The following is a 26,019-nucleotide window of genomic DNA, read 5'->3' as shown; positions in this document are numbered from 1 at the left end:
TTTAAGAAACCATTCCTGCAATGTAGGCAAAGATTCCTTCTTCCAATATTGTCCTACACCATCCTGACTTTTCTGACACCCCCTGGAAGATACCCTTGTATTTGAATCCCCAATTTCTCCTTTGAAAATAACACCCTTGAATTTGATGGGCCAAAATATTTTCTGACTTCCCGTTGACAGACTTATCAGACACCATTGCACATAATCCTCGACTTACGACCACAATTGAGCCCAACATTTATGTTGCTAAGTGAGACATTTGTTAAGTGAGTTTTGCCCCATTTTATCACTTTCCTTGCAACAGTTGTTAAGTGAATCACTGCAGATGTTCAATTAGTAACACAGTTATTAACTGAATCTGGCTTCCCCATTGACTTTAATTTAAGAAGGTCTCAAAAGCTGATCACATGACCCCAGGACACTGCAACCGTCATAAATATGAGTCAGTTGCCAAGTATCTGAATTTTGATCACGTGACCATGGGGATGCTGCAACGGTTGTAAGAGTGAAAAATGATCGTCATTTTTTTTTCAATGCTGTTGTAATTTCAGTCACTAAATGAACTGTTGTAATCAAGGACTACCTGTCCAGCAACACACTGATTCACTTTGAGAAAACTATATACAAGTCTTTATCTGAGGTCTCCATTCCCACCAGGATTCATTTTTATGCCCTCTTGATCATGCTTTATCAAATACTTTTTTGTCAGTCCTAGTGAAGAGTAATCTTCAAGCAAGTGGTTCATCATCTAGATCAGGGGTATCAAACTGCTGGCCCATGGGCCGGATGTGTCATGCAGAAACCGCGCCCACCCCATTGCTGGCAATGGCAAAACTGTCCCAATACATTGCGCGATGTCACGTGACATCGCAAGTTTGACATGTCTGATCTAGATAATTGACAACATGATTAAATGCTTTAAAAGAAAAAAAATGAGTGAGATAAGTCTATTCTGGAGAAAATTTGGGGCAGTGGTTAAGGGTTGGATTAGAAATGAGGAGACACAGATTTACATCAATCCTCAGTCATAAAAGCTCATTGGGTGACTTTTGGCCAATTATTTTCTCAGCCCAACCTACCTCATAGGGTTATTATTTTGGAGAAAAAATAGAGGCAGCTGTGCTATGCATCCACCTTGAGTTCCTGAAGAAAAGGCAGGATATAAATCTAAGAAACAATACTGCCTAAAATATCTTTTAAATTTATCTTTTTCTGGGAAACCTTTGGAAGAAGGGATCTGCCAGTGAGATTTTCAGTGGGTTCTCTGCCAGGTTGTAATAATCAGTTTTGTCGTGCTTCAAGATACATTGCAAGAAAAACATCAAGAAATGATCCCCAGCAACCAACACAGATAGAACCTGGAATTAAAGAAAAAAATTGCTGATTTTGCAACAAAGTCTTAATGTGGGAATGCTCAAATTCTAAATTAGAAGCCACTATTAAAAGTTTAGGGGGGCATGGTGGCAGAGGAGTTAAGATCTGGGCTTGTTGACCAGAGGGTTGGTAGTTCAAGATCTAAGTACCATAGTGACAGAGGGAATTTCCATTACTTGCCCCAGTTCCTGCTAATCTAGCAGTCTGAAGCATGTAAATGCAAATAGATAAATAGGTACCACTTCAGTGGAAAGTTAACAGTGTTCCATATGCCTTCAGCATAGAATCATGCCAGCCATATGACCATGGAAGTTTCTTTGGACAATGCTGGTTCTCTCGGCTATGAATCGGAGATGAGCATTGCCCCCAAGAGTCAGACAAGACTGGCAGGGGAAAACCTTTATTTTTATTAGACATTTAGCATTTCTCTCCTTCCTCTTGGAGATAATGACTCACTTTTTGAAATTATCTTTCCTTCAGATGGGAAACTTGAGGAGAAAAATAAAAGGCCTCTTTCCAATCACATTTCTCTGAGCTAAGGACTTTCCACTTTCCAGGTGGTTAATTAGTTTATGACAGAAGTAGTTTGGTGCAATGATTAAATTATTAGGCTAGGAGGCAGGGGACCCCGAGTTCTAGTGCTGACTGAGGCAGAAAACCAGCTGGGTGACCTTGGGCCAGTCGTCTCTGTCAGCCCCAGAAAGGAGGCAACTGCAAACCACTTCCAAATCTTGCCAAGAAAACTGCACGCAGTCATTAGGAGTCAAAAAAATGATTTGAGAATCTGGAGGCGAGGGAGGGGACAGGCCAATAGAAACGGAGGCATTATTTTATAAGGCCTTAACCCTGGAACTCTTCCCATCTAGCAGCCGGAATCCAACTTTCAAGCCAAATGGGAGTGACATTTTCAGGTTGTGGAAGGTAAGAATACAGTCCCTCTCTCACTGCTTGCTCTGTGTGCAGCAAAGCAATGCTAGGACAGATCATTTGCCCTTCCTAACAGTGGGTCTCCTGTGGGAAAACTAGGTCAGTTTACATTTCGCTTACAGTTTTCTCCAAATGCTCCTGTCTGTTTTTCTCCTTCCCCTGCCCTTGTTAATTCATTCTTCTTAGGAGATAAGGTTGACCCAGCTATTACCGTAGATAGGCGAAGCCAGCCACCTGCCTGCTTCGAGCTACTTGTATATTTAATTTATATATTTTTTTCATTTAGGGCTTCTAGGATTACATCTAGTAGAACTGTCTGCAGTTTCAATTCAATATTTATTTTTAGTCACCACATGTAGTAAAATATTTCTTCTTTATTGTGGGATTTCCAACATTTTTTTTTGTTATATGCTTTGGCTATCTTAGCAATCATCGTTGGATCATGTTATCATCTAAATCTAAAGCAGAGGTTCCCAACTCCCGAGTCTCAGATTAGGACTACTCCGCAACCTGCAAACTCAAGGCTGGTCTGTAAAGGAGGCCTGCTCCTGGAAGGCTTCCTGGAACAATCAAAGGGCCACTTTAAGCGGCCTGAGTTGGTGATCTGTTCTGCAATCAGCACTTGCTCATGTTTTTGATACCTTAATTGAATTCCTCTACCTCCTTTTAGCAATAATATAGTCCATTTTATTTCTATATGCTCCATCTGATGATATCCTTCTATAGATGCATTATTCTCGTTGTTTCAAGACAGTGTTAGCTATGAAAAAATCATAATGGCAGAAGTTGATAACATCTGTTTTTATTATAAATGACAGCTTGCGGCTTAGTGTCATACATAAACTCATTTTCAATTCGCTTTTCTTGATGAAATTGAGCTACTGTTAAATATTGGTGTAAATTTATCTTGTAACTCCCCAAAATGTTAAATTGATTGCTTGCAGTATGCTGACATCTAGTGGAGTTACAATATTATTTTTATTTTACCTGTTTATATCCTGTCTGATAGATTCTATTTGCTCTAATACCCTTTTTTGCATTGTGGAAATGTGCTGGTGAAACTTTCACCATGTGCATCACTGACCACACCTCGATTTTGGGGAAAGAAGTCCAAGTGTGAATGTAGAAAATGGATCTTCAGTGACATGCTGCACTTCATAGAGCTGTAGGCTGTAAGAAGTTTGTCAACCAGCTGAACGTAATTTGGTACTCAGTGGTTGCCAAGAAAATTCTCAATGCCATCCTTGAATGCTTTCCAGGCAATTTTCTCGGACTTCACTAACAGATTTTCAAACCACTTGTCACTGATGATGTATCTGAATCATGAACCAAGAAAAATGCCTTTGTTCATCTTGGAATTAGTTATTCTTAGCAACATGTGTCTCAAATAACAAAAACCTTCACCTTTCTAGTTCATCACTTTCAGAATTTTTTTCATTAGAGTTTTATGTGAAGCAGAGGCAAAAATATATTTGTCCAGTCAACAAGTGGTTCATTTGCCATGTTTTTCTGTCCTGAAACCAAATTCGTTTGGAATGATCATTTCTTCATGACTCTCTTGCATGACTATCCCATTCACATAAATAGCAACAATACTTGGTCCATCTGAAATGTATTCCAAACAGCAGAGCTGCTACTTTTAGATCTCTTATATTTGATCTACTGGATATGCATCAACCAACAGTTTCATGTTTTTGTATGTTTCTTTCATGTGTGCAGCAGAGCAAACAGGTATTTGAAGGATATATATGCCATTGTGTAACAACAGAAGCATTTTATAAAACGTTATATGATAAATTAAATTACAAGCTATTTTCATGATTAGCAGCCAAAAATCTATAGGATACAGCCAAAAGTGTTCAGGAAGCAAAATCGTTGTTGTCCAGAACTCTGTTGGGAAATCTAGAGCAATGAAACTAGAGGAAGAGTAGAGGAAAAACAGGCAGGTGAATTCAAAAATTAGTTTTAACAGGTTTTATTAAAATAGTTTAAATAGCTTTTACTAACAGCCTGGTGAAAACGTGATCAATGAGATAATACTTTGCAGATAAAATTGTTCATGTCCATGGTAGTTTAGAGTTGATAATGGGTACTATATTGACCGGTGTACCAGCAAACTGCATTTCCTTAGGTAAATTTTGAGTACTGAAAATTACAAACTGACAAGAATATGGGTTTTTTTAAAATCCCACAGTGATTAATATCTTTCAAACCATCTTGTCTCTATTACTAAATTAACAGGTGAGGCACTTTAGTATAGTGCTTAAGGGGCCAAGCTAGAGACTAGGAGATTATGAGTTCTAGTCCTGCCTAAGGCACAAAGCTGACTAGGTAATTTTGCCCCAGTCATTCCCTCTCAGTCCTAGGAAGAAGGCAATGGCAAACCACTTCTGAAATCTTGCCAAGAACACTGCAGAGTTTTGTCCAGGTAGCTGCCAGGAGTCAATGATGACTTGAAGAAATGCACATAATTTTGTAACCTTCCCAGATTGTATAATAAATTCCAAATAGGAATTCCAAAAGGCTATTTGAAGATTCTGAGATATAATGGGCACTTTTTACTATATTGGCAATTTACAGTGTTATATATACACACACTTCTGTTCAGGGTGCAAAAATACCTTTTTATGAATTTACGATACGTGCCACATTGTCCGAAACATATAAAAACAGGTAATCGTTGTTCAATGGCGAGAAAAAGGCACGTAGCAAGTACTCAAGGGCAGTCACATAAATTTATTATGACACTTATTTTTGGAGTAGATGTTCCTTCTGATCTTGCTCCCGTTTTGAGGATAGTGACCCTGTTGTGTTCTGAAATAAGCATGACCGGTGCTTGACGAACGAACACAAAACTCTCTCAAATCAAGCAGTAATTACCGAGACAAGAAAAAAGAAAAGATCCACGTAGCTACTCCACAGGCACCACCTCTCAAGAGATTAGTACGTGACCGGCCGCTCTAATCTACACTGCAGCCGCTGAAAGAAGGATCACGCCCAAACTCAGAAGGACGTTCCCGTAAGATCCTCTTAGGAAGCTCGTCATCCGGGCTGGGGGCGGAGCGTAGTTAGCTCTTGGCTCCGCCCATGAGATTCGATGCCTCCAATTGGCTGCTGGTTTCGTAACTCCTGGCCAAGGCCCTGTTGCGGCTGGCACCACCCTTCTACTGCCGCCGCCTTCGCCGGCGCTTCCAGAGGGAGGAAGTGTGGTGGGCGGCAAGCCGCCGCCGCCGTCAACGACACCCCCTGAATTGGTCGGCTCCCGCTGAAAGATGAATATTATGGATTTCAATGTGAAGAAGCTGGCGGCTGACGCTGGCACGTTCCTCAGCCGAGCCGTACAGGTAAGGCACGGAGAAGGCAGCCCCAAGTGCTGAGGAAGCGAAGCCTCGCTTTCCCTTCTTCCAAAGAGGGACTTCTTGTCTTGTCCCTCTTGAGAGAGAAGCTCGGGCGTTGGCCAGGCCGTTGCTGCACGCGCGAGACCCCACCCCTCCCACCCCTCCTCAACTGGCACGGAAGCCAGCCTCTCTGGCATTGGGGCAACAACCGGTTGATCAGGAGCCAAATTAGGCCTCGTCTCCTCTCCTCTTCCTCCTCCTCTCCCAGCTCTGCCCAGGACCGGGCTGTCTGCATATATTATAGGCGAAGAAGGCAGAGACGTGGATAAAGGGGGGAGGGGGAGGGGGGCTGTTTTTGTGCCCCTTGCCCTACGGCTTCCCTCCCAGCCCCCTGGGTCGGTGGGGAGCGCAGCTGGCTTTAAATGCAGCTGTTCCGCAGCTCCAGCGCTTACGCAAGGTCTCTCTCTCTCTCTCTCTCTCTCTCTCTCTCTCTTCCCCCCCCCCAGCCTTTCCCCTCCCTCGTTGGGTTTTCTTTTATTTCGCTTCCGTTTATCAGCCTTTCTCCCCGTCTCCCGGGGGCGTTTCCCGCGAAAGGGAGGAAGGTAGGGGGATGAAGATGCAAAAACCCCGAATGGCCCTAGACAACGTGAAGAGTTTATAAATGCTGGGACTTTCAGGACTAACGGAGCGAAAATCTTTTTTTTTTTTTTTAAACCCCCACACCAGGACAACTAACGCTTTGAAATCCTCAAGCCAGTCACAATAATAAAACAGCAGCCGGTGCGGATGGTTTGAAAAAGGGCTTGGACAGATTGATGGAAGATTTGGGAGGGCGGGTGGTTTTGGGGGTGGTCGTGACTGATATTGTTCGCTGCTTGCCACCCTTGTAAAAATCAAAAGCTGATGTCTTCTGTACAGGACCAGATTTTGGGAATTAAAATGTTGCTATCAAGCTTTCAAAGTCCACCCCGTTGGCTACTTTGTGACACAAAATGCTGGACTAGGTGGCCCTGTAGTTTGATCCAGCAAGATTCTTGTGCCATTATTGTTTCACTTAAATAGCTGTAGACAAATAATTACAAACCATTAGGATAACTGTAGTGACCCTTCTTAGAGGTCGGCATTTATGCTGTCATTTTGGAAGAGTACAGTACAAGTAAAATAATATATAAGAAAACAAAGTGAGGCCTCTTTCTTGCTCTCCATGTGTCTCCTTTCAAAAACAAAAATAAAGGATGTGCTCTCAGCTATTATTAGCTTAAGAGCAAGAGTGACTTCATACAACTGACTCTGCACATTGAGATTATGTTTAACTTTGCAAAAAGAAAATGCCTGTCTACAAAGTCTTACGGTGCCTGATATATTATCAATTTTGTTGATTTCTTCTCATTTTAAAGAAAATGTAAGGCTATTCCTGTTAATATACAGCATGGTAGTGAGAGGAATTGTGCCCTTCTACTTAACATTCACTTTTTTATATTTGCATTATTGGTGGATTGGATGAATTTGTGACTTTAGAGTATATTTTGTTCCTAACTACACTTACATAAGACTTCCTGTGTTATGCAATTGTTGCCAAAGCACAAAGTTAGGGGATATCTTTAAGATTTTCCAGTTAATAACAGGATGGCATTTCATTTCTTGGTAAAATTCTGCTAGTTGCATAATTGCCAATACCACTAAAACCATATTCATCTTCTCTTCTGCCCCACTCCTAAAGTGCTGTTATATATTAATTTTAAACCATCCATTTGACTTTTATGGTAGGTTTTCTGATCTTGTCTCTTAATTATAAACTAATGAGGAGAAACAAAGTAATAGTAAAGTGTTCTTTAAGTTGTTGGTATCACCATGTCTGTATCGTTTTCTGAGCACCAATAAGAGAATGGTTTGCCTTCTGCCAAGATTGATTTTCCAGTCTAGTCTATAGTTCCAAAGTTTTTTAGAGGCTCTCTATCCAGGTCCTAAACAGAATTGACCTGCTTTATGTTTTGAGTTGAGCTTTCATTGGCTAAAGACTGTTTGTTTATTGATAATATTTATTGATGTTTATAGTTATTTATGCAAATCTCAATTATTATATAATATTAATATTAATAGTTATATATAGGATAGAATAACATAATGAAAAGTATACTGATGTCATAGTGGTGCACCCCATTTTGTAACATACCTCTCCCTGGGAGGTATGTATGACCCCAATGTTGTTGGCATTTCATGCCCAGGTCAATTTTATTCCAGCATATGTTGAGCCCTGAGTTTAGTTGGATTTGTTTTGTGGATATTCAATCAATTTATTGTTTAATGTTTAATATTATTTTAACTAATTTTATATTGGTTTTTGATTTTGTTTGCTTTGACTTTGTACCTTGTCCAGAATTCCTTAGGAATAGCCTAGGCGATGTATATTGTAAAGTAAATATGCTAAAAGAACATTTAAGACTAAGTCAAGTCATTTCCAAACTACCAAATATTTTGGCTGAATTTTTCACAAGTAAGGAACAGTGTAGGGGAGAGAGAGACAGATTGCTGCTTGACATATAGATGTCTTTATGTGAGGGATATTCCTAAAAGTTCTCTTGTTGATGGCTTTATGATCTGTTTATAATCTTTAAAATGATATGTGGAACAGAATTTTATATTAGAAGTCTACTCCTTTGGCGTCTTCTTTCTCCTTCCCGTGTGACCATTGCTACTAACTATCCTGCGCAGTGGTTTTACATGTTTGTTTTCATAATATATACTGTATTTTTATTTACAATTGTTTAGATTGCAATGAACTCAGAAGAGAGAGGGAGGAAGACAGGCAATATGCACAACAGATGTTTGTTCAGTTGGTCTCTTGCTTTCTCCATTCAGGCCATCGACACTAATTGCCCTTTACGAAATCTCCAAGTTTATTAAATTTTTATTTATAGATATATGTAGTATTGAAAGCTGCTAGGAGATAAAGCAATACCAAGCGGATTGCATTGCATATCCCAATCTCACTAGAGATCATCCACAAGCATCTATATACTACTAAAAGTATTGTGTTTGTTTGATTGTAATCTTCAATTGGGTGAAACAGTGCAGCATAGGGCACAGATTTTTGAATCAACGTACCTCAAATGGGCTAATCTACAGAATGTGTACCAAATGTAGGACCCTTGACTCCTGCAAGGTTAAAATTTTGAAATTTTGCTAAGTTGTGGCTGCTACACTCAGCCATGATCATGTGATCATCATTTCCTGCCAGTTTTCTACAAGGAAAATCAATGAGGAAGTCAGAAGTCACTCCCATTGTTTTTCTGCCCAGCTCATGGTCGTTCTGTTTCTCTGATTAGGTAAGGAAATACCTCTGAAATGAAGACCCAATGGGTAACAGATTGTCTTGTAATCTTGGTGGCACTCCTAGGTCTGAACTAAGTTAGAATTAGTCTAAAAAAATCTGTTTCCCCAGGGCTTTCTGCAACTGTTGCCCCAAAATCTTCTCAACAATTTTCCTTAGAAAGGGTTGGTTGGAGACCAATCAATAGTTGTCCTGAATTTCCAGTCTGAGCTATGGTTTCTTGAGAAAGAGGTATATCACCATCTCCTCCTAAACAGGGGACATTGTCTACTATCTCAAGGATGTACTGAGCAGTGTACCAACCCATCACTGAGTCATGATTTGGAGTCTTTTGCCAATCAGAAATGGAAAGGATCCAGATTACAGACATCCTATTCCCATTCTTCTAGCTAATTGCTAAAGATTAATATAAATAAAAGTTAACATTTTTCATAAATGCCAATGTTTCTTAAATTACTTAATAGGCTACAGTACTTCCATGTACTTTCCTCTATTTTAAGAACTACATTTCTTCATATGTAGTTTGTTCATTGGCGCTGGGATGAGAACAAACAAAACTATCTTCTAATTAAGAGATCCTATGATGCTTGTCTTATGATGCTGACTTATTCACTTTTAAAATTAATGAAAAAAAATTAACTGTTTCATTTTGCATTTTCTTGGCTACAAATAAATATATTTTTGATCTGTGTTAAACTATTTCTATAGGCTCCAATAATTTTCATTTTAGTAGGTCATCATAATAGTAATGCTGTTGTCGATTTATATGTTATGGTGGTATTGTTATCATGAATTAGATATTTGACTATATACTTCTCTACCTTCTTCCATGATTGTATGCAAAAGAAATTGTATTACTGGTCCATAAAATGTATATCACATTGTCTTTTGAAATTGCATAAATTCATATCTCTGTCAAGTAATATTCATTAATAAAACTTGCATACTGGAGATTCTACCCAACATTCTCATGCAGTGTTTTATTTACACATTGCATAACATCAAATACTCACCATAACTGTAGCATACAGCACTTCTTAAGCATTCATGTGATTTCACAAAGCAATAAAGCAATATTTAAAGATATCTCTAAATCTCAAATTTTTGAGAGATTAATCATAATCTTAAACATCAACTTTTGTTTATTATTTGGTATTGATTGGAATGTCATGTAGAGCCAATTTTCAGGAATATTTTATTTTTTAGATTATTTTTATCCCACCTTGATTACTTTATAAGTAATTCAAGACAGCGAACATACATAATACTTCTTCTTCCTCCTATTTTCTCTACAACAATAACCCTGTGAAGTAGATTGGAGTGAGAGAGAGAGTGTAATTGAACCAAAGTCAACAGCCAGCGTTCATGCTTAAACATGGGCTAGAACTCACCTTAATTACTACACCAACCTGTTCAGAAAATAAATAGTGATCAAGCGCCTGTTGTGAAAGAGAGGTCATAGGGATATGTATGCTATTCCATTTTAGTAAAGAAGCTGGATCAACATGCTTGAGCATTTCCTAAATGTGAACCTAGTTCTCTAAAGTAGTTCTCTAAAGAACTACAGTACACTCTTTAGAGAGAGTGTAGTTCTAACTTGAATAATCTGAACAATATCTACATAAACCACCAAAGTCATTCCAGGATAAACGTTCAATTTACAGAACACAAAAAAAGATAAATTGCTTTTAATTAATTAATTTAGCCATATAATTCCAGAGACAGTATGTATTTTACAATTACTGTAAAATTTAATTTATTTATTAAATTTATTCACCACCTATCTCGCTGTCAAGCAACTCTGGGTACAACATCCGAAAAGTACCCATCATTGATGATGAAAGAATTAAAATGATATATGTTCTTTTAGCATAAGCACATAATGTGGTGTCAAATGATAATTTAGGAGGGCCTCTTTTCTGAAATCAGTCCTTAGAAATGGAGTCACGATGTTCTGCCTCATACTTACAAACTAAACTGGAAGGATACCATGTGGTTAATGGTACTGAAAGCTGTTAAGAGACTTAGGGAAACTATTCCAGCTACACCCTGCGTGACCTTTTCTACAGATCATCTGTCAGGCTGACAAAGATAGCTTGTGATAGATTGCAAAGGATAACGAATTTCAGGAATTGCATAGTCATTGCTTGCTTAAACATGTTACTGAAGGAAGGCTTTTCATCAAGGATGCAAACCCTTAGTAGCCAGTCATTATTTCTTCCTACATTGTTGCCCCTTCCCCTCAAGTTCTGAAGCTGTGAGGAGGAAAGGTTTTTTCATTTAACACAGAACTTGAAAAACCCTGTGTCAGACTACTGTACATGGGAATGCCTACAACCTATTGGTGGGAAAGGAAGGGATGTTCAATAATGCTGAGGCTGAGGCAAACAGCTTCTGGGATCAAGTAATATATCTCCAGGCTACCTGAGGCACCATCTAAGCCAATGGGATTGGCTCGTCCCACTTGCAGAGATTTAGAAGAGCCTCCTCTGCTGCACCCTCCCTCTGGAGCATCATATATCCTCTGTAAGATCTGCACCCACTCTTTTGATCTCCCATTAAAGCAGTGGTTCTCAACCTTTTTAATGCCGTGACCCCCGACCGGTCATAAGTCGAGGACTACTCAACCGGTCGTAAGTCGAGGACTACTCAACTGGTGCAGCACCGTTTGCAGAATGGGACTTTTGGCGGGCTCAGCAGGGCAGAGACAGCCTGGACAATTCCTATTGGCTTTCAAAAGCCAATAAAAGGAGTAGCACAGCTAAGGAAAAGGGGGAAAAAATGGCGGACTGCGTTGTTTGGCGATCCCGTGAAATGGTCGTTCGACCCCAAATGGGATCCCGACCACAGGTTGAGAACCACTGCATTAAAGCCTTAAAACCTGGTTCTCCTATTGGGCTGGGGCCTGGATGGGGATATGTTATTCTAGAGGTGGTTACCAGATTAGAAGATTCCACCTCCACTCTATTGTATGCCTCTCCACTAGCTTCGCTATTGCTTTGTTAATTTTATTGTATTTATTATCTTGCTGTTTCAATCTTTTATAATATTACTGTAAGCCACCCAGAATCGCATGGCAGAAAAATGGGCGGTGAATAAATTTAATAAATACAGTAAAATAAATGCATATATACCAATATATATGCTTTTGTTTAATCATTGTAGTTTACAGAAGAGAAACTTGGGCAAGCAGAGAAGACGGAATTGGATGCTCACCTAGAAAATCTTTTGTGTAAGGCAGATTGTACAAAACAATGGACAGAAAAGATTATGAAACAGACAGAAGTGTTGTTGCAACCCAATCCAAGTAAGAGCAAAACTTTATTTGTCTTTTGCCATTAACTGATTTGCATTTTGATAAGTTCTATATGCATATATAATGTAACCTGAATTATTAACTTCAGAGAAACTAGCATTTAACTCTTCATGAATCCACATGCCATCTTTCAGTTGTTTTATTATGTATAAATTATGCAATAATTCTAGAACTTAAAATGTTAATTATAACTATAAGCTTACAAATTTGCAAAGCAAGTTGATTCAAAATAAATACCAAACTTGTAATATCTTAAGTGACTAGGATGGAATAAAATTGATAGTATAACTCTCTGAATGTCAGAAATTCAAGATTTGTTGAAGCAGAAATAACCAACTGATTATTCAAAGATTTATGCTGCTTTAATGTAACTAAACTTAATTCAGTTCTACAGTTCTGAAAATTGATTTCTTAAAAGCTTTTAATATGCTTGGGGTGAGACCTCATATACACATTTTTAAAAAAAGCTTACACCCCAGCTTTCATAGAGTAGCTCAAGGCAGCATTTAGCACTCTTTTCCTCCATTTATTCCTCACAGCATCAACCCTTTCAGACAGGATGGGCTGAGAGAATGTGACCAGCCCAAAGTAAGCCAGTGAACTTCTTTCATTGAGGGAGAACTTTAACCTGGTCTTTCTTCCATCCCTTTCCTAATGTGACATTCTAACTGTCACATTGTATTGCCCTTCAGCAATAATTTATTTGATATTATTATTATTACAGGGGCACAATGGCTAGTGGTTAAAGACATTGAGCTTGTCAGCTGAAAAGCTGACAGCCTGGGTTTGAGACCGAGCCCTGCATGACAGGGTAAGCTCCCATTTTTGCCCTAGCTCCTGCACACCTAGCAATTCGAAAGCATGCAAATGTGAGCAGATAAGTAGCTACCACTTCTGTAGGGCAGTAACTATGTTCTGTGGGCGTATAGTCATGCTGGCCACATGATGCTGGAAAGAGTCTTCAGACAACTCTAGCTCCTTCAGAGATGAGCACCGTCTCTTACAGTTGGACATGACTGGACAGAGGAAAACTTTACCATTACCTTTATTATTATTACAAAATATACAAGTTTGGTTGTATAGATAGTCCTCAAGTTACAATGGTAATTGGGACCAAGATTTCCATTGTTAAGTTATATGGTCATAAAGTATGTTATGTGACCACATTGCTTAACAGTGACAATCCCAGAAGTCCCAGTTGCTCTTGTAACCCCATATTGTGTAGATCAGAGATCCCCAAACTTTTGGGCATCTGGGACTGGTTCTGTGGAGAGAGGTTTTTCTGTGGACCGGAGGGTGCGTGGTTTTGTATGCTGCATGCATCCTGCGGATGGGACTTTGCTTGTTTGTGTGGACCGGTTGCTGGTATGCCGTGGCCCAGTATTGGTCCACGGACTGGGGGTTGGGGATCCCTGATGTAGGTCATTAAATAGGAAGATGTGGGAGTCCTAGGCAGATAATGCAGGGGAGAGCACGGTTGCCATGGGGGAGAGGCAGGTGCTACCCAGTGAATGTGTGGCTAGTGAGGGTGCTGCAGGTAGACGCTACAGCAGGGTCCCCAACCTCCGGTCCGTGGACCAGTACTGGGCTGTGGCATGCCAGTAGTCGGGCTGCACAAACAAGGAAAGCCCCATCCACAGGGTGCAGGCAGCACACACCAGCCTCTCTGGTCCATGGAAAAACCTCTCTTCTGGTACTGGGGACCGCTGCACTACAGAGTGAGGGTGGATGAAAAAATAGCAGGAGTGACTTCCGATTTCCTGTCAGCTTCACCATTCACTTTGTTTGTAGGAAGCTGGCAGAAAACATCAGAAATTACAATCATGGAGCATGGCTCCAAATTGCAAGCCAGCTACCCAGACATCCAGATTACATGACTATTGGGACGCTGCATTGGCTGTTTTTCCAATAATTGGACATAAATCTCATTTGTTCAGTGCTGTAGTAGCTGTGAATATTTGCTGAATGATTGGCTGTAACCCAGTATCAGCCTCCCAAGTAGACCAGACAGGAAATATGACAAGATGAACTAATTCTATTTTAATGTAAGGCTATATTTACAGAATTGGCAAGTCTGAAAGTACAAATCTCCTACTACCCTTCTTTTACCCCTAATAAATTAGTATTTTTTTTCTAAGTTTCTTTTTCTGTCTGTTACTCAGTTCTGAGCTTCTCCTGATCATTCCCTAGGCAATATATTTCCCACCACCTCACCATCATACCTTCCAAGTTCGTTCTCACATTCCATTCCATCCAAGAATTGTCTGTAATGAACACATGGTATGTTTTATTTTTTGCCAGATGCTAGAATAGAAGAATTTGTTTATGAGAAACTGGATCGCAAAGCACCAAGTCGTCTGAATAATCCAGAACTACAGGGCCAGCATATGATTGATGCTGGAAATGAATTTGGCCCAGGAACAGCATATGGCAAGTTGCAACTTTTAGTTTATATGACAGGAATGTCTAAAATGAATTAACTAGATACTAATTCTATGATGAATAATTTATCTTCTTTTTTTTTATTTTTATTTTCAAAATTTTATTTATAATACAATTAAAAAAAAACATTGGATATAACCTGACATTCCAGTATATACAGATGAATAATTTATCTTCATTGTTCTGAAAGTGTTCTATAACTTTATATTTTGAAGCTATGTGTGCTGGGTACTGAAAATAATATTTTAAACCTACTATAAAAATGGTTGCAGTATTTAAATATGTAATAATACACAACTAAGGAAGGCTTTGAACAAATGGTGTCAATTATGTCTACGTTGCTATTTGAATCATGCAATCAATTTTTCATTGCAGGAAATGCTCTTATTAAATGTGGAGAAACACAGAAAAGAATTGGGGCAGCAGACAGAGAACTAATACAGACTGCTGCAATAAACTTCCTTACACCTCTTAGAAATTTTATTGAAGGAGACTATAAAACAATTACTGTAAGTTATTAATATAACTTCTTAATGAAACTTGAAGTAATTCTGAAAGCTCAAAGAAATAATTTTTATTGCTGTAGTTAAGCATTTGGTAGCATTATCAAGAAATGTAGCACAATCCCTGATATGCAGCCTTCGGTGATACGAGGAGCAAGAAATTGAAGTAGTTATGCTATTTCATTTTTGTGAAATAAAACTGAATCTTTTCCACATTTTTGTCACAAATAATAATGTTTTGGTTTTTTTAACAGAGAGAACGCAAACTATTACAGAATAAAAGGCTAGATTTGGATGCTGCCAAAACTAGACTGAAAAAGGCAAAAGTAGCAGAGGCTCGTGCTTTAGTAAGTAAGATCTGCTTCTTAAGAACTTCACAATACATAATTTTGTATTTAATTAGCATTTTGTTTTAATTCTTCACAATCCAGACATTGCTGCTAATAGCAGAAGGGATAGAAAACTTTAACTCATTTGTCCTTACCCTCTTTTATAGTCATGTATACCTTAGATTTTGGGAGTGCACAAAGTATTTATATTTTAGATTTTTAACCCGCCTTTATTACTTTATAAGTAACTCCAGGTGGTGAATATGCCTAATGCACCTTCCTTTTCCTATTTTTCTCACAACAACAACCCTGTGGGTTGGGTATTGCAAGAGAAGAGAGGAGCCAGCAAAATACTTCCACCAGCAAAATGCTTTAGCTTGGATGAAACACTTTATGAATATTAGGAGACCTTCATTTGCAGAATAGGAAATCTGCGTCTAGTCCTTTAAAAACAGTCACTGTGGGTTAATTTTTCAAAAAAATAAGTCACATAACAAGATTAATAGGTTTGCGGCTGCGAACATAATATTAGTAGAAGAACTTTGTTCAGCTTAAGGTGAAACTCTAACAGAAAAGCTCTAGTCTTGGGGAAATTAAATGATTCTTGAAATGTTATTTAGAAAACAAAGAGTACCTCCAGGCATTCATATTGGTGGGAGAAAGACTATAAAAAGGCTGCTTCCAGGTACATAGTTTCAAGAAAAAAACAGAACAAGTACCACATCTGAGAAGACAGGCAAAACATTATATTGGCTTTAATTCTGAGATATTCCGATGAGAAAAAGAGCTCAGTCAGCATGAATCATAATAGTCAGGCTATACAGAAAAGACTGAAGATGATGAATTTATTACACTTGTTAAGAGGTGCAATGCATCAAAGGCACATAGGCATATAAATATGTGAGCACCTCCATCTAACTAATGCATCAGAAAGGATGTAATCATAATCTAGAATTGAAAATTGTCGTAAACCAATGGGAGCATTTCAAAAGCAAGGGCAAGAAACTGCTTGTCTATTAGATATACAAATATAATTGTACGTTATTAGATACTGCCTACTCTCAAAAAACAAGTCCCTTTATAAAAATGGAACAAAAACTAAGGCTATCCAAACACCACAACAAAAAATGACATTAACCAAAAAAGTGTTAACTAAAAACACAAATGCAGTTGAACTGGATAATACTGATAATTCTGAGGGTCATTGTGATCGGCCAGTATCATTATAGAATTGGGTGGTCTTATACATTTTTAAATTAAATAAAAGGACAACACAACAAACTTGTCTTTTTGGCTTGTGGAAGGACATGTCATTTATATTTGTGTGCATTTTAAATAAGAATTGTTAGCCTTTGCAGGCTTTTACTGTATCTGTGTGACATCTTCCTTAAAGGCTGTTTTAAAAGAAAAAGCTGGTCTGTATATTATTTATACCTATTTATTTACTTGTTTAGAACAGCTGACAAACTAGGAAGAAATCATTTGTACTTCTCTTAATACAATTACCAGCAACTTGTTAATTCAAATATATAACAAAATGAAAATTGGCTTAAATTGAAAAAGCAGATATTAGTTTTTTCCCTCAAGATTTTTGAGACGATATTACTGGCTTGTGTCTAAATGAGTATTAGACAGCATTTTTTATAGCTAACAGCCACTGTAATATTTTTAAGAGAAGCCATAAAAAGAATAAATCCATATTATACAGGTTGATATCTCTCTCTTGAGAGAGAGAGAGAGAGAGAGAGAGAGAGAGAGAGAGAGAGAGAGAGAGAGAGAGAGAGCAGTATGAGCTTGAAAACATTCTAGTTATAGGTAGTTCTTATTTAGCAACTACTTCATTTAGTGACTGTTTACAGTTGCAATGGTGACAAAAGAGTAACTTTACAATCAGTCCTTGAATTTGCAACTTTCATAAGCCTGTAAAACAAAGGGAAGCTGAATCAGATCATTAGCACAATTGCGATTTCACTTAGCAACTGCTTTACTTAATGACTGAGTTGCCAGACCCAAATGGGTTCTCTTTACTAAATGGGGACTACGTATACTATCTAAGATATGTAGGTAAGGCTTAAGAGATGATCTAATAATACAGATACAATGATCTGGAAGTACTAAATTCTGTATATTGAAAAGCATTAAAAATTATTCATGAAGTGTCACTGCTCAGACAATGTGTATCTTATATCTTTGGCTCTGCCTACTGATACTGCAATCTAATTAATTGATCTACATTGCATTTTCTAGCTTTTTTCCACAACATAACATCCTTTTGTCTTTATACTTTAAGCAACTAAACCTGTCACCACCTGATGAAAATAATATTATGGTAAATGTCTCTTACATGCTCAACTTGCTGCATGTAAAATGGCTGAAGGTTTGTTGGCCTCTTGTCTTCATAACATTTCTTAAGGTGTTTCCTCTTGCTTTCCTGCTGATCAGTATTATTTACTTAGATGAAGTACCACATCAGCAACCATGATGGCCTATATATAATATGTGGTCTAACATATTCACTGGTGGGGAGGTGGAGCTGTATCTCAAAGAGCAATTTGCTGATTGAAAAAACTAATCATTTAAATAATTTTATTGTTGTGTTTCTTGCCCTTATAAGGTGCTGTATATATTTAGGAAATAATATATGTGCATGCATGAATTCCCAATGTACTATTAACCTTTAGGGTGAGCAGGAGTATTTAGAGCATAGAAAATGAATAAGAAGGAGTAAGTTTTTAAAGGTACACGATAAAAAGGAAGACATAGTAGTAGTAGTATTAATATTATATGATTTTTATCCACCTCTATAGGTAACTCAAGGCAGTGACATAATACTCCTTTCTCCTTCTGTTTTCTCCACAACAACCCTGTGAGATGGCCTTAGCCAGTATCATTCATTATATTTTTTCCATATCTGGAAAAGTATTCTGGCTTATACCACTTTTATACTACTCCATGTATTCCCTTTTGCTTTTTAAACTTCTTACCTTGTTTTTTTTAGGAATTCATTAACTCCGTCCTATACATGTCTTGATTTTCCTCTTCCCCATTCATTTTATTTTTATAAATTTCTGTTGCATTTTCTATGACTAAATGACCTCAACATACATCTTTTGTACTTTGCATTTACATTTATATTTACCCATTCATTTTTTATTGTCTCTTGTTTTACCACATACATTTTTTCAATATTCCAATTCCCCTGCATTCACTTTTTATGTTTCTTCTGATATCTCCCAACTTCTACTTTTGTCTAGCAAAGTGCGCGGAAACACTCTTGTATCTATAGCTATCTTCACTTCTTTCAACAAACATCAGACCTCACATCAGACCTTTTATTTTTTTTATTTAGTAATTCATTATTTCATAAATGTGGGAACCAAATAAGGGGATATTAAAATGTGCATGTAGGGATATTAAGATGGCAGGTAGCATGTTCACCACGAGAGATGAATATTTGTTGAAAGAAATGAAAATGGTAGACACTGGTAGAATATATACAGTTTCATTCCAGTCTTCAAGATATTGGTATTGTGTTCCTTAATATAGGAGTACTCTCTTACCTTTTGGTTCTTCAAAATCAAAGTGAAGTTCCATTAATTTATGAATGATCTGTCTGTCTTGTCAACACCACCCTTTTTCTGGTTTAAAAATTCTTGTGCTTTTCTACATTTGTTTCTTAGGAATCTTCTTTATGTACCCCTAACTTGATTAGGTAGGGAAGATATAGGATGGCACAGTCACTTAGTTAACATTTAAACAAAAGTATGAATTTCAGTAAATAAGTTAACATAGGCTATAAAGAGATTAACTTAATATTATAATTATTTGTAGTCTATCAGCACTTATCTTTCCTAGCACTAAATATATTCATAATTCTGTCTCTTTGAAGATAGAGTTTTTCTTAGACTAGGACTCTGATCCTCTCTCAATTCTATCTTTTCATCCAAATCTTATATAAAGTTACGGTTTCTACATAAGAAATTTTGCTCTACTGAAATTTCAAATAGACTTTAAATGCTGTTTATTCACAACTTTGATATCTTGTAAGGCCTTGTGAAAATATTTTGACTTATCTCAGTGCTATCATGGAAGCTTTTAAGGCACATATAATTTCACACTAATCTTTTAGAACAGAATTACATGACTTAAAATGCAATATACTAATTATTAAAAGATATAATACTTTAATTGTGAGTGCTAGCAATTTGAATATTGTATTGTCTTTAATGTATAAAAACAACAAAATAAGTGGGTCCTTTTTGGTAACCATTGGATTTAAATTATTGAAATGTCAAAGGCAGGCTTGATAGCAAGAGAAATCACTTATGTTTCCATTATTGTTTGTAGTAGCTGTTTTTTGAATAGATTTGGCTTGTGTAAGCCATTTTTCAAAATAAATGTCTTCCATCTGGTCATAATTCTGTCAAATGCTATTGAGATTGTATTCTTTGTGTTGCTTTCAAAGATATAGGGTATTTTTAACACTTAGACTATTCTTTTGACACATTTAATTCATTGGATCCAGAAGTCTATAAAGGGAATATGTGAAATGAGGAATTTTCTCTCTGTGTATGTACAACCGTCCTACTCTATGTCCTATGTCATCTCTTAAATATTGAACATTATAGAGGAGTTAAGAAACATCTGGCAAGGAAGAAAATAAGCCACCACTGAATCAAAGCCCAAAGGGACCTTTTTTTTTCTAGAAAAGCAAGTCTGGATCCAAATACTGAATATCAATTTTAAAAAAATTGTTTCAAGTTTTAAGCTGCTGACAGAATGTTGAAGATTCCTGTTTCCACATTTTCCTTTTCTACAAATTGTTTTTAGACTGCCACGAAGAAAATTGTTGCATAAAGGTTTTATCTGGCAGTAAAAGCATAATAATATATGGATAATATAAATAAGGATAATAATGATGATAATTTGGAAAACCATCCTGTAAGAAACTGCACTAGTAATAGCACTGTCAACTATAACAACATTCAATAGATTAAACTTCAACTAATATCAAGCTATGGTCATTACATTATAAAATAAATCCATGAAATGATCATTAATTCGTAGCAAGAGAAAAATGAACAGTGAGGAAAACTTAGCAATATAAATTCTTATTGTTTCTTTACATTTTTATGCTTACAAGATATGGGCAGAGGAAGTGACAAAAGTAAGTACTCCAAAGTGAAAATCTTGATTAAGAAATAATGCTGAATTGCTGATATCCAGAGATAAATATTATTGTTTCATTCAATGGTCAATAGTGCGATCATGGCAAAATGATAAACAATTACCCAAAAAAATTCTAAACCTATATATGAACTCCATAAGATAATTCTGATCTGTTGTGCGGGATAAGAACTTGTTTGATTAATCTATGAGCTTCAGTCTCCAATTCTGTGTTTGAAATGCATTCAGTACTACTTCTCACTGGAAGTTTGGAACAATATAGTCTTGTTTAGGCACTCATTTGATTGCTTTGAGACTTTAAAATGGGGAGGGAATAGGGCATGTAGACAGCCTCATTGCCACTTTTTTTTCCAACTAGACCTTCAGACAGGTGTTCTGAAACAAACATGTATCGGCACTCATTTAAACATGAATACATCTGTCAGGGTGATTTAGGATTGCATTACATTGAATGGAAATATATTGTAGCTGTTTTTCAGAATTCAGCTCCTGAATTATTTTCAATATAGTTTCGCTGAAAATGTTTTTAAAAAACCTATTTTGCCAATATAGCCTTTAGACTTACAATAAGTGTTCTTCCAGCAAAAAATACAGTGTTTACTTATTTCAGGAGCTGGCTGTTCAGTCCACCATTTATTGAACCATTTATTATATTTTGCCCACAGCATAAGTAATGTTGTGTTATCAATACTCTTAAAAGTTGTAATATGTTTTTCAGTCGGAACAGGAAGTGCGGATAGCCCAAAGTGAGTTTGACCGGCAAGCAGAAATTACTCGACTTCTGCTGGAAGGGATCAACAGTACACATGTAAGTACAGAGTAAAAGGGAAGATTGTTTTGCTTAATTGTTAAGGGTAAGAAAATCAAAAGCAATTAATTATAACTAAATGTAAGATTATTAATTATAACTAAATGTAAGATGATTATATTCCTGCCTCTCCTTCAACCATCCTGAATCATCTGATACAGTAAAAACTATAGTAAATAAAATATCCTGTAGAATTTCAAGTTCCTCCCTTTGCCCCATTTAAAATGAAAATCTGCAGTTTAAAGTTCAGATTACAGTCTTTGTTCAGTGATCACTCATTCAGGGTCCATTTGAACTTACAACAGCGTGGAACTAGTGGGACATTATGGCTGGTTTTCAAAGTTCCAGCCATTGCAAAGTCCTCATGGTCATATGATTATGATTTGGGTGCTGAGTGACTGGCACGCAATTATAATAGTTGCAGTGTCGAGCATGTGATCACCATTTGCGATCACCTAACAATGACAGTGGGAAATGCTGCCACTGACATCGTAAATTGATGTGGTCACGTGATATCACACATTCTGACTGTCCATCTTAGCTGTGGAATTGCCAGTCCCAATTACTGTCATTAATGAGGATTGCCTATATTAATAGTTAATTGTCTTATTTGTAAAATTTGTAAAATTTACCAATTTCACGTCTGATAAAGGTAATCCTTAAAACTTAATTCCCCCATATCCTCCAAATTAACATCCCTGTATTTTTAAATGATGGAAACATCCCTGTAATTTTATTATTAGTATTTATGTTTTATTGTATCATAGGCACATCATCTTCGTTGTTTAAATGATTTTGTGGAAGCCCAGCTGACTTACTATGCACAATGTTATCAATATATGTTGGACCTTCAGAAACAACTTGGAAGGTAACAAAATAATCAAATATTTAGTTACATGTTTAAACTAAAGAGGTAAAATCAATAGAATTGGCAGGGTTTTTTTAAAATTTTGCTTAGTGACTATTCAAATTTCATGATAGTGCAATTCCTTGAGAATATCTTTCTGGAAAATTTCTGTTCACATAACATCAAAGATCAGTATTTTATCATTATAGCTAGGATTTAATTGCACACATTTCCTCTGAAGCAAAGAAAAGGTTTTTTGGAATTTATATGACTAGTCATTGAAGACAATTTGAATCAAATATTTTATAACTTATACAATTTTGTTTTTAAAGCTTTTGTACATTGTGTTTTATAGTTCAAAAACAGAATTGCTTGTTGTTGAAAAATTATACTGGAAGATAAAAATCCACGTTAAAATTGTTATTTGAAAGTGTGTTACAACATTCATGTTTATCTGAAATAATTAATTTTATTTTCATCCTTTATAGCTTTCCAGCTATGGTTCTTGCCAACAATAACCAGTCATCTTCAACCTGTGCTCCAAGTAGTTCTTCTAGTAATGTGTCCTCAGCTACTGTTACACCCTCACTAACTTCAATAAGCAGTGCAGCAGCTTCTTCAAGCTTTGGTGAATTGAAGTCCTCAAGTGGTCGCAGAAAAGCCAGAGTACTTTATGATTATGATGCTGCAAACAGCAGTGAATTATCACTACTTGCAGATGAGGTACACATTTACTATTTTTTAAATAAAAGCAAATATTTTATATAAGTATGATAGATCTGCCTTTGGTCTTGGAGCAATTGCAGTGTGATCTGGGTTTGAATCATATTACCATAAGGCCTTTGCCTTGGTCAGATTATGTATGATCTCTTTTTGCTCATTGGTGATTGCCCCCTCACTTTGCAGGTATATAGAGTTAAGATTATATTGGTCTGCCCCAGGTGACTGATGGATCCTGTGAAGATTCAAATGGACCTTGGATTTTTATTCCAAGGATCTGATGGGTGGTTTAACTGCAGCTTGGTTATTGCCTGGAATGGGCCTGTGTTGGATTGCTCCTATGTGGCCTCTTACTGTGCCTTTAGCTGGAAGTGCTCTTTGTTTTTCTGAGGAACTTTGGGAGAACAGTGTTGGAAGAGGACAGAGAGTGAATCTGACCAAATATGAGTAAGAGCCACATCTGGAATTCCATCATGGCAATAAGTGTGGCAAAACATGGTTATTTTTCTGCCTTTGTTGTGTCTGCCGATAGCCATCCAACAGCTCTCTTTAAAGAAGAGCCGGGGAAGGATGAGCCATTGAATTACTGGGGGGGGGGGATGGGAAGAGTTGGCATCTGGCAGATAAAATTATTTAGATTCACTCAGAAGTGGACTCCAACTGGATAGATTTACCAAGGTGACAGGAACAAGGACCTATGTTGTTTTTCTGGAATGAGTTTGTCTGGTAACTCCTGTGAAAAGAGAAAGGGTCTTTGGGTCTTTTAATCTGTCCACTTGTTTATTAGAATAGTGAACACTGCCCAGGGGTGAGATGTGATATATCCTTGTGATAATATCAGCTTCATTCAGAGGAAATGGTACCATTTGCATTGAAGGTAGTATGCTCCGTCCTCAAGAAGCCTTTGCTGGATCCAACAATCCTGGAGATAATTTTTCATCCAGCCTTTAGAGTTTTGATTCTGGGGAACATTGTTTAGAAGTTGGTTAGGCTACAGCTTCAGAGGGCTGTGGCAGATAGGGATTATCTAGAGTCCTTTCAGTCACATTCGAGACCAGGACTTAATATTGAGATGGCATTGGTTGTGCTTGTTGATGACATTTGGCAAAATCAGGATGGGGTAGTGCAATCATTGTGGTTCTCCTTGATTTCCTGGCACCTTTCTATGCCATCAGCCGTGATATCCTTCTTGATGCCATGCAATGATTAGGAGTGAAAGCTTAGCATCTGGTGGTTCTTTCTCTGTGATCAGGGCCAGTTGATGTTAGCAGATGTGTGGAAGAGATCAAGACAGAGACCCTGATACATGAGGTTCCTCAGGACTTAATGTTCCTCCTATTGCACATGGTAACAATTGCTGTCAAAATCTTAGGCTGGGCAGTTCTGGATGAAGAGCAACAGCTCAACCTAATCTTGACAAGGTTAAGTAATGTGGTGTTTGGACTACCCTGATCTGAAGATGTTCTATCTAATGCCAAAGAAAGTTACACTTTCCCAGTTACGACTCATGTGCAGTTAGGGGGACTTTTGGATTCATGGCTCCTAAGTGAGGATCTGGTGTGGTCAGGGAGATTTTTGTACAGATTCCTCTAGTGTGCCATTTGGCACCCATGCCTGGATTGGGAAGCCCTTGAGATAGTCACTCATGCTTTGGATTGCAGTGTGCTCCACATGGGGCAGCTTTGAAGACCACTCAGAAATTGCAGCTGTTTCGAAATGTAGTGACATAAGCAGTTATAGGTATGTCATTTATGCCCATGTAACCCCTCTGCTGCATGAACTGATTACTAGTCTTCCAGGTACAATTCAGTGTTTATTTGACACTTAATGAAGCTGTTCCTAGCATGGAGCCTGATTATCTGAGATCTGTCTTCCATAGTTACTGCCCACCCTAAATGATCTGGGAGAGTGGGAATGCTGTCCTCCCATCAGTTAAAAAGTGTCATCTGGAACGAACCAGGAAGTGGGTTTTCCCTGTCACAGTACCTGCAAGTCTTGCTTTTAATATTGTCTAAAATACACTGTTTTATTCCGTTTGCCAGTCAGAATTATGTTGGAGTAAGGTGACTTACAGTTTACATATATAAATAAATGTTTTCTTTATTGTTTCTAGGTGATAACAGTGTACAGTGTCTCTGGCATGGATTCAGACTGGTTGATGGGTGAACGAGGAAATCAAAATGGCAAAGTGCCTATTACTTACTTAGAACTGTTAAACTGAGTGATTGGCTTGTATAAAGACTGTCAGTTATCGTGAGATCATATTTATATGCAATTTAACTTTATATAAACCAGATTTAAGTGTCTTCCATGTTAATGTCTTAATGGATGAGAGTAACGAGCATTAGAAATGGGCATTTCTTGCCAATATTGTTGCATGGTAGATACTGTTTTGAGAACTAAGTTGTTTAAGGGCTTTTTACTTTATGTGCCAAGATTGTTTCCTACATAACTTTGTTTCTATTGGAATTTTCACTAATAACAGTTTTCTGCTTTTGAGTACCCTGAACCTGAAAGCAGGGAAAACAGTTTTCTACAGAACTTTTCATAATGACAAGCCTCTTCACAATAATAAATTGTTGAAAAATTGTTGCCTTTCTTTTCCTAGCTACAATTGAAGTTTTATCTTTTAAAGGACCATAACTGTATTTTTGTGCAGCAAAACACTATGGTCTTAAAGAAAAGTCTTCATAACATGTTAGTGTTGGGGTAGATATTGGATCACTGGAGGGCAATGTTTATGGGATATCCTTGACTTATTCCCCCACTTCCACACATTTGAGTTTTTGCACAGATTTAATAGCATTGCTTGTTAATACAAGTATTTTGGTCAAATGTTGAATGGATTACAAGTGTTAGTCACCTTGAATACAAAAGGAAAGGAATAACATCAAGAT

At 37.3% G+C, this 26,019-nt stretch overlaps 1 protein-coding gene across 3 annotated transcripts; it reads left to right on the top strand.

Annotated features, from left to right (window-relative positions):
• The first annotated feature begins 5,455 nt into the window (after window positions 1-5,455).
• On the top strand, window positions 5,456-25,711 carry SH3GLB1 (SH3 domain containing GRB2 like, endophilin B1). 3 transcript variants are annotated; one of them, XM_039320997.1, is made up of 11 exons: window positions 5,456-5,645; window positions 12,136-12,277; window positions 14,588-14,716; window positions 15,104-15,237; window positions 15,486-15,578; window positions 17,851-17,889; window positions 20,704-20,727; window positions 21,466-21,555; window positions 22,323-22,423; window positions 22,891-23,125; window positions 25,236-25,711. In XM_039320997.1, exons 1-11 carry the CDS (start codon window positions 5,574-5,576, stop codon window positions 25,341-25,343), a joined length of 1,167 nt encoding a protein of 388 aa, XP_039176931.1. In that variant the 5' UTR covers window positions 5,456-5,573; the 3' UTR covers window positions 25,344-25,711. The 3 variants fall into 3 exon arrangements, with proteins under 3 accessions (XP_039176931.1, XP_039176930.1, XP_039176929.1); XM_039320996.1 differs by having other exon boundaries at window positions 17,851-17,937; XM_039320995.1 differs by lacking the exons at window positions 17,851-17,889; window positions 20,704-20,727 and having other exon boundaries at window positions 5,457-5,645.
• Window positions 25,712-26,019: the final 308 nt, after the last annotated feature.

The sequence above is a fragment of the Crotalus tigris genome, unplaced genomic scaffold (assembly GCF_016545835.1).
Source record: "Crotalus tigris isolate CLP2741 ecotype Arizona unplaced genomic scaffold, ASM1654583v1 scf7180000023718.2468807, whole genome shotgun sequence".
Taxonomy (NCBI): domain Eukaryota; kingdom Metazoa; phylum Chordata; class Lepidosauria; order Squamata; family Viperidae; genus Crotalus; species Crotalus tigris.
This window is presented reverse-complemented; position numbering and strand designations above follow the sequence as displayed.

Bases quoted from the DNA above. Each gene is read 5' to 3' on its own strand.
- SH3GLB1 (XM_039320996.1), top strand. From the start codon at position 5,574: ATGAATATTATGGATTTCAATGTGAAGAAGCTGGCGGCTGACGCTGGC. The intron at 22,424-22,890 runs GTAACAAAATAA...CATCCTTTATAG, and splicing joins CTTCAGAAACAACTTGGAAG to CTTTCCAGCTATGGTTCTTG. The intron at 23,126-25,235 runs GTACACATTTAC...TATTGTTTCTAG, and splicing joins TATCACTACTTGCAGATGAG to GTGATAACAGTGTACAGTGT.